The sequence below is a fragment of the Neovison vison genome, chromosome 6 (assembly GCF_020171115.1).
Source record: "Neovison vison isolate M4711 chromosome 6, ASM_NN_V1, whole genome shotgun sequence".
NCBI lineage: Eukaryota > Metazoa > Chordata > Mammalia > Carnivora > Mustelidae > Neogale > Neogale vison.
The window spans coordinates 200,003,216-200,015,944 of NC_058096.1; the positions used below are offsets into that span (position 1 = coordinate 200,003,216).

Sequence of the window (12,729 nt, forward strand, 5' to 3'; positions counted from 1 at the left end):
AAGGGAAAGGAGCTCATATCCTTTCGATGTTTTTTGGCACACCACAACAAATTCATGTGGGATGTATCTTTTAAGAGGACCTTACAACATTTGTTTGAATAGGGTCTAAGGCAGGCCTACCTGATAGCAAATTCTGTCTAAAAACAAAGAAGGTTATATCAGGGTTCCAGAGTATTTAGAGTTTCAGATAAATCATATCCATATTGTATTTATATATAGGATAGTCTCTAAAAATAAGCTTTCTATCAATGCATTTTCCTATATTTCATATAAGAAAGGAATTTCTGAATAATCTTATGTAACTCCATTACCTCTGAGGATTTCTTATTGGTTCAGCAATAAGGCAGAATTTGTCTTTCCTAGATTCAGTCCATATGGGAGAGATGAACAAATTTTGAATAAATCAGTGAATGTTTGCTAGCTCTGATCAAGACACTTGTGAGTCCTGACAGGACTTTAAGACATATGCAGAATAGCTCCCTGTGGCTTGTGGAAAGATCATAGGCTCTACTGACAGCAGGATCTGGGTTCAAATTTTGCTTCTGCTTTGTACCAGCCATGTGACCTTAAAATGTATTATACTTTTCAGGTTCCAAGTCCTTGTGGGATAGTTACATCATTAGGAATAATTGAATGCTAAAACAAATAAATTCTCAGTATTAAGTGGCCAGGTATTAAATGGATAGGTCAATTCTCAAATTTTCAACATTTTCAAGCATAGTATTAAATATATTCAAACTCTAAATCAATTAATATTTCACTTGAAAACCTTAGTATTAGTTTGATGATAACTGGATTTTTATACAGTGTGACCAATTTTAGTGATTAAGTCAGAAATTTCTTTTCCCAAGATAAGTGTACAAATTAAAATCCTTAAAGGCTTAATATTAATTTTAAAATCTGGGAATGTTCTGCCAGTTAATTGGTTCTTAAAAACACAGTTAACTTTAGATATATCTATATGTTACTTTGGAATTGTATATTAGGACCTGAATTTTTCCTGAAAAGCTGATGTTAAATCACAGGGACGTTACCATTACATCTCTTTTATTGGTGAGAAAACTAAGACCCTGAAAGGTTGAATTATCTCTTGGAGATTGGTCCTGTGGTCAGAAATAGGCAAAACTCTAATGTATGTTTCCTGACTCCTAGTCTCTTGTTCTGAGAAGCTGTGAGCTCTGAAGAGCATAATATTATCTATGCCTTAATAATATTGGAATAATAATTATGATAATAATAATGTATTTTTTGTGCTCACTGCTCTGCTGAGCAGTTGACCTGTAATGCTGTATACCATTTAATCTTACCAGCAACACAGGAAGTATCATTTTCTTCATTACATAGATGAGAAAACTACATAATATGAATGACTCACACAGATTAATTAACTATATGTAACTTCCTAAGGCTTTCAGAGTTTATAAGATTCAAAGTCAGAATTTGAACCCAGGTCTAACAGGTTAGTGACTGAGAACAATCCTGTCCAACAGTGAGCCAGAAGGAAGAAGGTAGTCCAGTAGCACTGAACAGCCACATAGTCTGCAGAGAGAGAGAGAAGCATTGCTGCTGGGCCACAGGAGATCTGTCTCATCTTTATTAGCTTTCATGAGAGAAAGTGATGTGCCCCACATTTTGAAGCTCCCCAGAACTGTAACTGAAAAATCAGGATCAGCTACTATAAATATTTGCATAAAAATAGTGTAGTCATTCAGTTAGACAAACAGGTCTTAGCTGGACACTAGTGCCATTAAATCATCAAGAATATTCACATTTTTATATCCTCAATATGGAATGTATTAAAACAACAGTGATTTTACAGGCATTTATCTTTATGTACTTTCTGCACATTTTCTTTATCTCTGCCTTTGCCTTTCCTTAAAGCTGATGCCTCCCAGGCACTGTAATTCATAAAACGTGTGGTGAGACTTGAGTCTGTCCCAGTTCTCTGCCTGCCTGTGTCTTGGGTCCAGCAGCAGAACATAGTCTGGGAAATGTCTGAGATCCAGCCCCAGTCCAGGCCTGAAGGAAGTTGGGGCGGGGGTGGAAAGTAAGGGGAAGTTTCTTGGGAAAAGAAGAGCTCAGCCTCAGCCTGGCTTTCTGAATCATTATCTGCTGGGCTCCATGTGTATTCTGACCAAAACATCTTTCTTGTTTGTCAGGCAGCCCTTTTCAAATTGGGCAATATCTCCATTTTCTGGCTTAAACTACGAAATTCCTACCTCGTAATGTGGGGAACTAAAGATTTCTTAGCAGTGTGACATATATCTCCATTTTGGACTCATAGAGGAGTGTTTGCAATTAAGTTTGTGATTTTGAAAACCAAAAAATTGAACTTGAAATAAATTTGTGGTCTCTGGTCTGTAACGTGACCTACCAGAGTGAAAAGACTTCTTTTTAAAAGCAATGAGTGTTCTAAAATATTCCAGAACTTCAGTCATGTGCAACAAAAGGTTCAGGGTTAGGAATAGCATAACTCAAATGACACTGACGCTGGCCTACTTCTCTCTCAGAGGGCAGTTCTGTTTGCTTTCTGCTCTGCTAATCTTCCCATTTTTAATTTTTTTTTTCACAATGTATACATCCCAAATCACATATGCCTGGCACTTACAAGGATGCATTTACCTCTTAAATTCCACGTGAAGGATGTTTTACATCAGCCATTAACGATTTTGCTTTTCAAAATGCATATTGCTCCAGTGTGGTCCCCATGTGCAGTTTTTCCTATAAACTATTGCACTTGATGCTGTTGGCTCAGCAGGGAGCTTCTGCCTTGGACAGCAAGTGAATGGACTCTGGGGAAGGTTGACACAAAGTGGGTGAAGGGCCTTGAGCATACCCCCTAAGTATTGGTCCAAATCAAGCTGAAGTCTTTATTTGATCGCTGGTGATAGATACCACATCTGCTGTATGATCGGATAGGTAATCAAACATTAAAGGGACTGAAATATGTGGTCTTTCTGTGTCAGTGCCCATCAACAGCTCTGAATTTCATTTAGAGTTTCAGAATTAGTTCTGCCTTAGGGGAAAGAGAGAGGCTAACAGATCTCTTACCAAACAAGGTCTGCTGCCACTAGGTTTCTGCATCTCAGCCACCGAAAGGTATCAGTCAGGTGACCATTCATGTAACTATCCTAAATATAGTGGGGATTTGTTGTTATTTGTCTAGGGGACAGGAAATGGCCAAATCAAGCCCTTGATCACATCCCTCCCCACTGTGGAGAACAGCATGTGTCCTTTGGGGTTCTGCTCATAACACGTAATGTCAGAATAGAAAACAGGTAGCACTTAATTATCTGGATCACTGACTAATGCCATCAGACATTCAGACACTTGAGAAATCATCTTAGATGCCTAAAAGCACCTTATCTAAGGTTGAGAAACAGACTATTATTTTTCCTTCTGAATTTTTTCAATAATGTGATGACATAATTTCTTTGATGCCTTTCAGAACACTTTTTAACAAAATGTAAACTAAAGCTTTATTTAGAAAAATGGGATACTGTGTAAAGTCTCATGATAGAAGTCTCATGTAGAAGTCCCCTGATACATTGAAGAAACCTTGTACCAGTTCTCTTTGTTTTGATATAAACTCTTCTTGCTGAGAAATATCCATTTATATTTGATAAAGTGTTTGAAGACATTTCAATGAAACAAGTGGCAGATAGTTTTGCACCTTCCCTACCAACCCTTTGGGGATGGTCATGGTTGCCTTTGAGAAGGAATCCTTGGAAAAGTCAACTAATTTCAAATGTTTGCTTGCTATTTCAATTTAGGATGCTCTAAAGCTTGGCCATAGACCTCAGTTTGATATACTTCTCTGATCCAGAAGAATTTGAAGCAACAGCTGGGGCCAAAGTTTCCACAATGATCATGGATTGATCTAACTTATTTTTAATCAGTTGTGTGTTCATGATCACAAAATACTGTACAGGGGGATTTCAGATATGAGGGATTATTGGACCAATGCTTGTACCGTGTGTTTAATCCTGAATTTTCTCTTTGATTTTTATCATTTTGATCAACACTGTTTTCATTTGAAATGTTCTTGTTTAAGCTTTCGTCTGAGGATTTATTTTGTTTTTCCTTCCTCTGTGAAACGCTTAAAACTACTTATTTATTTTAAATTTTTAAAAGTTTCATTTATTTAAGCAATCTCTGCATGCAACATGGGTCTCAAACTTACAACCCCAAGATCAAGAATCCCATGTTCTTTTCACTGAACCAGCCAGGTGCTCCTAAAATTACTTTTCAATAGTATGGAATGGTGGGGTCCCCTTGAGCAGATCACTAGTATCATATTTGTTCATTCACTTTGTTGTTTTACAAAGAGCATTAAATAGATTCATTAAATAAATGTCCACTGTATGCTCCTGTGGTAGCTTGAAGATCATCACTTTTTTTTTCTTTTAACTTTTTCTTGGATTTGGGACTTTATTATTTTGATCAATAAGAAGGGCATCTTAAATATTTTTGCACAAATAAGTTATCAAGCATCTGGATATTTTCAGGGATGGAAGTATGATCCTCATTTCTACAACTGAAAAAAAATTACTCTCAGCTTTGGAAGTTGCTCTGTCCTCTCTTGGGAGGCTGATAGGTGGGCAGCTCCTCACCCAAAGCCCTGCTCATGGTGTCTTTTGAACATTGCTAGGTGCAGTGTTTTGTGAGCATGTAAAATGTAAATCTTTGAATGGAAAGCCAAATTGTTCAGCTCCTTTTGACTTTCAAAGAGGAAGGAAGAACATCTCATAAGATGCAACCATCCAACTTACTGGTTCAAATAAAATCTTTCCGACATCAGTGCTTACCACTAGCTCTAATACCGTAGTAACTTTCATTTCAGTTTATTAAATAATAGAATTTTTTATGGACACAGGTAGGAACGGTCCCTATGAATATTCCGCCAGAAGAGGGCAAATTCTGCTGTTGCGTTGCTACAGCATACCTCTGGTTCACACCAGTGCTTACAGTGATAATGCATGAGAGCAGATACTGGTTTCCTATGTGTAATATTTAATAGAACAGTTTACAGTGTGTGCCCAGGGCTTTTGGGGGTTATAACAGATAAAAGTTGCTTTATTGTCCTTCATTTGGTTATAAAACCTGCTAATATAACATCTGTTGGCTGTATGTTTAAAACTAATGCATTTCCTTCCTTTTATTCTCTTTTGCTATCCCTTTTCTTTTCTGCTTATCCTCCAAATTGCTGCTTTCACCCTTGCTCCAATCAGCTTGACTCTCAGGTCAGTACTTTCAGTTTTTCTTCTAACCGCCTTTCCCTTCTAAGCTCAATTTATTGCTTGCACTTGTTTAACAAACACATTTCTGAAATGGTTTTCCTCTGGCCACCACATTTTTTTTTTTTCCATTTCATCTCATGCCTAGGGAAGGTTTATTTTATGAGAAAGTCATATAGGTGGGAAAGGGCAAAGAAGAAGATGGGAAGTAAATCACTGTTGGATTATTTAATACCTTTGATTCCCAGATTATACAACGACTAAGAGAAATCAGAGTGAAATTCTAGAGCATTTCTCCAAGCAGCTCAGAAAATTGACTGTGTGATGATAAAACATGTTGCAGTGGAAAAAACAAAATCCAGGATGCTAAATTTAACCTAGGAGAACAAAAGACCTGCCTATGACACAGAAACTCAAAAGCTAAATTTAATAGTGCAAACCACTCAGACTTTTTGGTTAATAAATCACTATGTTTTGAAAGATTTATGATACTTTTTTAAAGTCACTTTTGAAAATTATCAGTGTGTTGGTAACATATTGTACACACATGTTATTTCCTGTCATTGTTTTGGTTTTTGACTTTTTAACTTCATTTTTATTAGCCGTAAGATGTACTTTAATTACCTAGGGCATAGCATATGGGACAAAATGTAAAACTAGATTCAGCATTGACTATGTGCATCCTGATATTAAGAAGCAAAATGAATATTTTGTTTTAGAAATGCATCCCAGATTTGACTCCTCTTAGATAGGAGTCCAAGTCAGTAACTGGTTCTCCTTTAAGTCAAGCAAACCTTCTCCTTATAATAATATACAGTACTATCTAGTGATTTCTTCATTTAATCAATGCATTTACCAGACAATGCGCATGGTATGATTTGGGCTACCAAGTCTTGGGGAAAAAAAAAAAAAAGACTCAAACTGATAGCCAGCGCAGTTGCTCTTTGAGAGGCAAGCAATGTTATTTTCTTCTCTTTATTCAGTATCTGTACCTGTGTGTCTATCCACTGCTCAGCACCTAAGCCACTAGACCAATTCATTTATGCCAGCAGCAGATAATTCCAAAGTGAGTCCTCCTGCCCATATATCAGTTTTGTCCCATGCCTATTCCCAATCCCTGTGGCATATAGTCCCTGAAAATGAAACCAAATCTCTGCTATTTCCACATACCACAGTGGGTGTCCCACAAACATCGTCTTGCTGAAGGAAGCCCATTCTTAAGAGTTCTCCTGTGATCTAAACAGGGGTCAAAATCATGGTCTTACAGAACCGCTCTCACTCAAAATCTAATAACTGTTAATTCACTTTCTGGTTCCCCTATGTGGAGATACAGACATCATAATGAAGGTTGGAGAGGAGGAGGTTGGCCACATCACATCCAAATCTTTCCTCCAAGCTTTGGATGCACTCCTTTAATGAAGCTTTAAGCTTTTCTCCTTGCCTGTATTTTTTGTTTTCTTTCTCATTTTGCCTTCCCTCTGCTGCTCCTGTTGATATTGAAGCCCTTGATACCAGGGACCACTTTGGCTCCCACACCTAAAGCTCCCTACCAGGACCTTTAGATTTGTTCTATAGGCATTCTGCTGTGTCTTATGTGTCAGAAACCTGTACTGTGTAGTATTTAGCTTTTTTCAGTTTCATGGCAATTGAACATGAACTGTGACTCTCAGAAGACAGGATGCAGTATTAGGGCTGGGAGAGGTTGTGGGTACCAAGGGGTCTTTCTACAAGGGGCTTGGTATGTCGATTAGGTTTGGTATGTCTATTAGGTTCAGTCCAAGTCTAGTTGCGTGAACTATATGGTCAAATTAAGATTCAGATCATTTCAATATAATTTAACCTCTTTCCCCAAATGAACACAATGGAGAGAATGTGCAATCCTTGTCAATGGCCTCTTGTTATATTTTTAGTGTAAGACAAATGGGACAACCTTACTTTCCTGGAACAAAAATGTCTATAGGTCTTGGAAGCTTTCTTGAGCTTTGACAAGTTTCCAGAGTTAACTCTGATTTTTCCCACCACTTCCAAGTTTACCAGTTAAAATAAAATGAAATGGACCAATTCTGGAGAGGAGATGGATGGAGGGGATGGGCTAACTAGGTGATGCGTATTAAGGAAGACACTTGTGATGAATACTGGAAGTTGTATGTAAGTGATGAATCAGTCACTAAGTTCTACACTTAAGACTAATATTATACTGTATGTTAAGTAACTGGAATTTAATAAAAACTTGAAAAAGAAAAGAATATTTAAGGGAAAACAAATGTAAGAATTGAATTGAATACAGGATCTCTGTCCCATGCACTTTCTTTATATGGCTCACAGTTGAGATATATATATTTGTGTGTGTATGCATATACATATATGTATGTATACACATAACACACATATATATATTTTTTAAATGTATGGTCTTACTTACTATAGAATTTTGTAGTCTGTCCTGCACCTCCCTACCTCCCAATCTGAAGTTTGAAAACTTGACTAACTCTTGGGTCTTCTATTCTGTACTAGACTCTATAGGAAATCTTCCCTTCCAGCTACCTTTTTAAATGGCCTCATTTCCTTTACAAACTCTATATAGACTCTGTACTTGAAGTCAGGTGGACATATAATAAGGATCTGGTTTGGTAAAATGCAAATGTCATATTCCAGACCTGTTCATGTTCTCACTCCAGAAAACTCCACTTCTGTCAAGAATCTCTTTGCACAAAAACTGGTGGGAAGCTGTAGGGATATAATAGGATCCCTGCATTGCACTCTGAGGGGAGGGCTTATGTGAAGTTTGCTCATTTCTAGGAAGTATCTGTGAGATTAGCATGTGATTTATGACAGATGAAGTCATCTAGATAAATGTATACAGCAACTGACTAAACAAACAAACAAACAAACAAATAAATAAAAAGTATCCTTTGGGATTCACTTCAAAATCCTGCCAGAGAGTTGACCAAGTAAAACTAGAAGGCTCGGGCCTTTCTGGGCTCTTCCAGGCTCTGATTTGCTTTGGATCCTGGGTCAGCTACTTCCTTGTTTGTGCCTCAATATCCACCCTTGGAGAGGAAGGAGCTGTTTTTGGAGTAGGGCTTCTGGGATCCTCCCTTTTTATGTCCCACAGAAGTGGAATTGGTGATGGACTGTGTGCATCTCCCTGGCAAGCAGGCTCCAGCTCATGACTGGGGTCTGGCAGCAGGCATGAGCTCATTGTTACAGAATCACTTCAAACATTTCCACCAAAATAAACTCTTTGTGATGTTTCCCCAAAGTTCAGTACTGCACTCTCAATCTCTCATTCTTCTAGCAAAGGATGAAGTCATTACTCTTGGACCTCAGAGGCCTGTTTCCCAAAGAAATAATGAGAAACAACTTGCTTAGAGCATTCCCTTGCTGTCCTGCAATTTGCTCTTTGCTAGGGTCAGTTCTTGCCCTGTTCTCTCCATAGACACCTAGTAGGCACCTACTGTGTGCTTGGCCTGGTACTATATGCTGACCTGGCATTTCTGAAAAAAATAGCTGATGAAAAACTGACAAATTCTTTGAAGAAATAATGTATATGACATTCTTAATTTTTACATTCATTATGCACATCCATCTTAATAATAATGGAAATAACAAAAGTAGAAGTAGAAGCAGTAGAAATAATACTGGGCATTAACTAAGTGCCAGCACTGAATTAATCACTTTCTATATAGTATTTACTCAAAACAACTGTATGATGTTGGGCCCACCAATTCTTCCATGTTGAATAGAAAACTGGAGTTCACCAAAGTTGAATATTATGCTCAAGTTAATACAGCTAGTAAGTGAATAGATTGTTTTTTTTTTCACCTAAAAGCCAGTCCTTTCTGATATGCAAATGGAATCTTTTGCCACTTCTACTCCAATTGCATTAAAATCTTTGAGAAGACTCACAGTAGGGACACCTGTGCAATTGTGTGGGATCCATGGTTTCCCAAATATGAGTTTCATAGAATATACCCCATGAAGCACTTGGGGAAATACTGTCCTGCCTGCTGTGCTGCTAGCCTCTGTCTTTGCCCTGAGATTCATGTCCTCCCTCCCTTTTCCCTCTTTGGGCTGGTTTCTTCTCAGGTGTCACTTCTCCAACCTTCCCTGAACTCCTCAGACAGGTGCAATTTCCTTTGCCTTGATCTTCTTAGAGCTTTATCTGACCCTTTCCCTGGCCTGTGTTCAAGCCTACCTTGAATTAGGCATTGTGTCTCCTAGTAGATGGTGGCCTCCTTGAGCACTGTCTGGGTCTCCAGCTCCATGGGGTGTTATGCCACAAACTGGAGGTGGCTGGCAGTCACAATCCAGTGTGCTGAATAAAGGACTCTTGAAGAGAGGAACTTCCATTAACTTCATCTCACCCCTCCCACCCTCTACTTGGTCCCTGTGGAGAGTTGCTGGTAGCAGAGTTGACTGCACTGGTGATCTTACAGCTTCAGATAGGAAGCCCTAAGAAAAGCTATGATCAGTTTTTTATTGAGCCAGGTGCTTGAAAGTTCAAGAAACATAAAGACACAGATAAAAGGAAAGGAGAAAAGATCTTCTTCTGAATTTATTTCATTTTCTTCCTCCCTCTCTCCCTCTCTCTCTCTTTCCCTCTTCTGCTCCTTCTTCCTTCCCTTTTTCCTCCCTTTCTTATCTCCCTACTTCTCTACTGTCTCATTCCTTCTTTCCACCTCCCTTTCTTATCCTTCCCTTTGCTTTCTCTCTCCCTCCCTCCCCTTCCCCCTCTTTTCTTGGCTGTTCATTGAAATCCTTCTGCATGTGGGAGTTAGAGCTGGGTTTTGGGAATATAGCAGTAAAACAGACATTACCCCTCCCCTCATGAATTCAAAGACCAGCACTTCCTATAAGGAAGGATTTGGCCACTAAGAAAAATAGTTTGTCCCATTTATACTAATAACTGGAAAAGCTGGGTTTCAGGTGTTTTTTAAAATTCCTTTTCCTGTTGGGGTTGAAGGGGTTATCCACAGGTCAGAAAATTATTTCCCTCTTTTAGCTGCCTTACACTAATGCTGACATTTCTGGTGAAGTGTCAGAAAATTTTATGCCCAAGCAGAACTGGTAGAAAGCCAGAAATCAGTTGATTTTGCTTTGGGTGCAAATATTTTATTGGGGATGGAAAAAGTTGTTTTCCCTGATTTACAACTCCTGCAAACATAAAGTGGATTCTATATTTGGAAATGTTTTTGAACCTTTGAGGTGTAGCCAGGGGTTGGTTCTTGCACCTTTCCGACCTGGCCTTGGTAAGACTTGCCATGGCTAATGTTTTGCTGAGCCAGCTCCAATTTGTAGAACTAGGTCTTTATGCTCTGTATTATTTTTACTTTTTAACATTTGCTTGAGTGCCTGCTCTGGTTCTCTCTCTGCATCCTCTAGAATGTGAAGAAGATAGAGGAATACAGTTTGCATTGTAGTTGAAATGCTTTCTGGTATAGAATGCTTCTGAGGTTCCTTGGAGATGAGTAAAACCATTCTGAACTTGCAGATCTGTTAAAACAGTGACAACAACAGCAAAATCAAGAGAGAGTCCCAGGTGGGCCTAATAAGTCTTGGCTCCAGAAGAAGAGATGCCAAGGTGGTAGGGTTAACCATTCCTTTCCCCCCATCCCCACCCCCAACCCACCCCCTATTTCTCACCTACTCCTGGCTTTTGGTTGGTACTACCATATGGATGAATATCAGCAAATAGTAAATCTCTCAAGATATGTTAGCCTTTTCTGTAAATGTTGAGAAGGGGAAGGAATTTTTTAAAAAAATAGTTTCTCAGTATTATTATAAATCACTTTCTAGAAAAATAATATCTATTTCCTTTATATGGCTTTTCTTATGAAATGTGAATTCTATCACTTCATTACCCACAATACCAGCTCAAGTTGTAGGGAAAATTTATCCAACTAGTGACTGGGACTCTCTTCCGTATTGGGTAAAGGTACTTGGAATTTTCACACTGTGTAATTTCACATTTTTGCGAAGCCTACATTTTGGAGGGACCTATTTAAAAATGAGTGGGTACTGTGTACGTTTCTCTGAACAAAATACCTTATTGTTGATATATCTAACAAAGGCTTTGGAAATTTCAATAAATTTTGGAAGTTTCTTTGTAAGGAATTTTGATAATTTTAAAGTTTGCTGTTTTTTAAAACGTTACTCTAAATTCAGTGAGTATAATACAGGTGAAGATTAATTGCAAATCAAGCTAAAGAAATATGAAAACTAGAATAAGAAGACAGAAATTGGCTGATTTTGCTTTGGGTGCAACTATTTTATTGAGGAGGGAAAAATTGTTTTTTTTTTTCTAATTTACAGTTTCTGTAAAAATAAACTGTATAGAATTATTTTAGAAAATAGAAATAGAAAAACTTTAATTCTAGAAATTATAGAGTGAGTCAGGGAATGGAAAGAAATTTCCCTTTGAAGAATCTCTTGTTGCATTTATTTATTTATTTATTTATAGTCCAAGAGCAGTGAGACTTGTCTTTTAACTTTAGCTTGCCCATTGACCTTCTCTTCCAGTTTTTTCCCCCTAATTGGTAACATTGTTAATATAAGAATTATTCTTATTGGTATACACAGAGCAGAGTGTATAATAATTTATTTTTGCAGTAATTTTTCCAGTGATAGTTGAAGAGTGTGTGATCCTCACCATGTGTGGATGAATTATACTAATTTCTTGTGAGACCCCCACACGTAATTGTGAAGAGACACCGTGAGCATAAGCAACTCTTGAGACATTTTAATGTGTGGGAGGAGCAGAACTTCAGGCAGTGAATTGCTTTGCAAAATTTTACTTCAGATCCTGGGAAAATCTCTTTAGATAGCTTGGAGAACATAACCATTACTTCTCCCAGATGGGAACGTGAAGTCACGGAATAGTCTCTCAGTGGCCTTTGGTGTTGGTCAACTGGAATATTCCCATGACTGGACAGATCTCGATGTGATGTGTGAGTTGAAGTGTAAGAGAGTGGTTTTAAATTTAACTTCAGAGCCCTCTGCTATTTAATCATATGTCAGTTTGATGGTTCCAAGGACAGCATGATATGTTGCTCACAGATAATTACCGTGGAGAGAATGAGTTGGTTATAATAATGAATAGCTGGAGAATCTTCTGATAACCTGTGATGAGTGGGCCTTGGTGAGAAACACTCACCGGGCAATTGGCACATAGGTGTCCTATCATGCTGGTGAGTGTGGGTACTCTTCCACCACCTATACATGCAAAGCAGGGGGCTTTTTAGGGATTCCTAAGGAGATAAAATAGCAGTGCTCTTGGATTTCATGTGTGTCATCTAGCCCAGACCTGTTACTACTTTATATTAGTATTTCACTTATAATCTAGGTTATTCAGACTGCTATTGTCAGAATGTTACATGTAGAAAATTAAACTCCATCTTTAAAAGGAACACCCTCATGACTGTGGCATGTTGGGTACACATCCAGAGGTCTTTAAGCCTCTCCCGGTGTTTATAAAATGGAGACAATGTAT

The 12,729-nt window shown here is 38.1% G+C and overlaps 1 protein-coding gene across 10 annotated transcripts in view; it reads left to right on the forward strand.

Annotated features, from left to right (window-relative positions):
• Positions 1 to 12,729, forward strand: part of ERC2 (ELKS/RAB6-interacting/CAST family member 2) — a 916,980-nt gene that overhangs the window by 461,822 nt on the left and 442,429 nt on the right. For 8 of the 10 annotated variants that reach the window (XR_006385123.1, XR_006385122.1, XM_044253352.1 and 5 more), the window contains one exon: positions 5,232 to 5,243. The exons of the other annotated variants lie outside the window; for them this stretch is intronic. Coding sequence is in view for 6 of the 8 variants with exons in the window: in XM_044253352.1 (XP_044109287.1) it covers positions 5,232 to 5,243 (12 nt within the window). In the remaining 2 variants the exon portion in view is untranslated. The remainder of the gene's footprint in view (positions 1 to 5,231; positions 5,244 to 12,729) is intronic. 10 annotated transcript variants of the gene reach the window in all.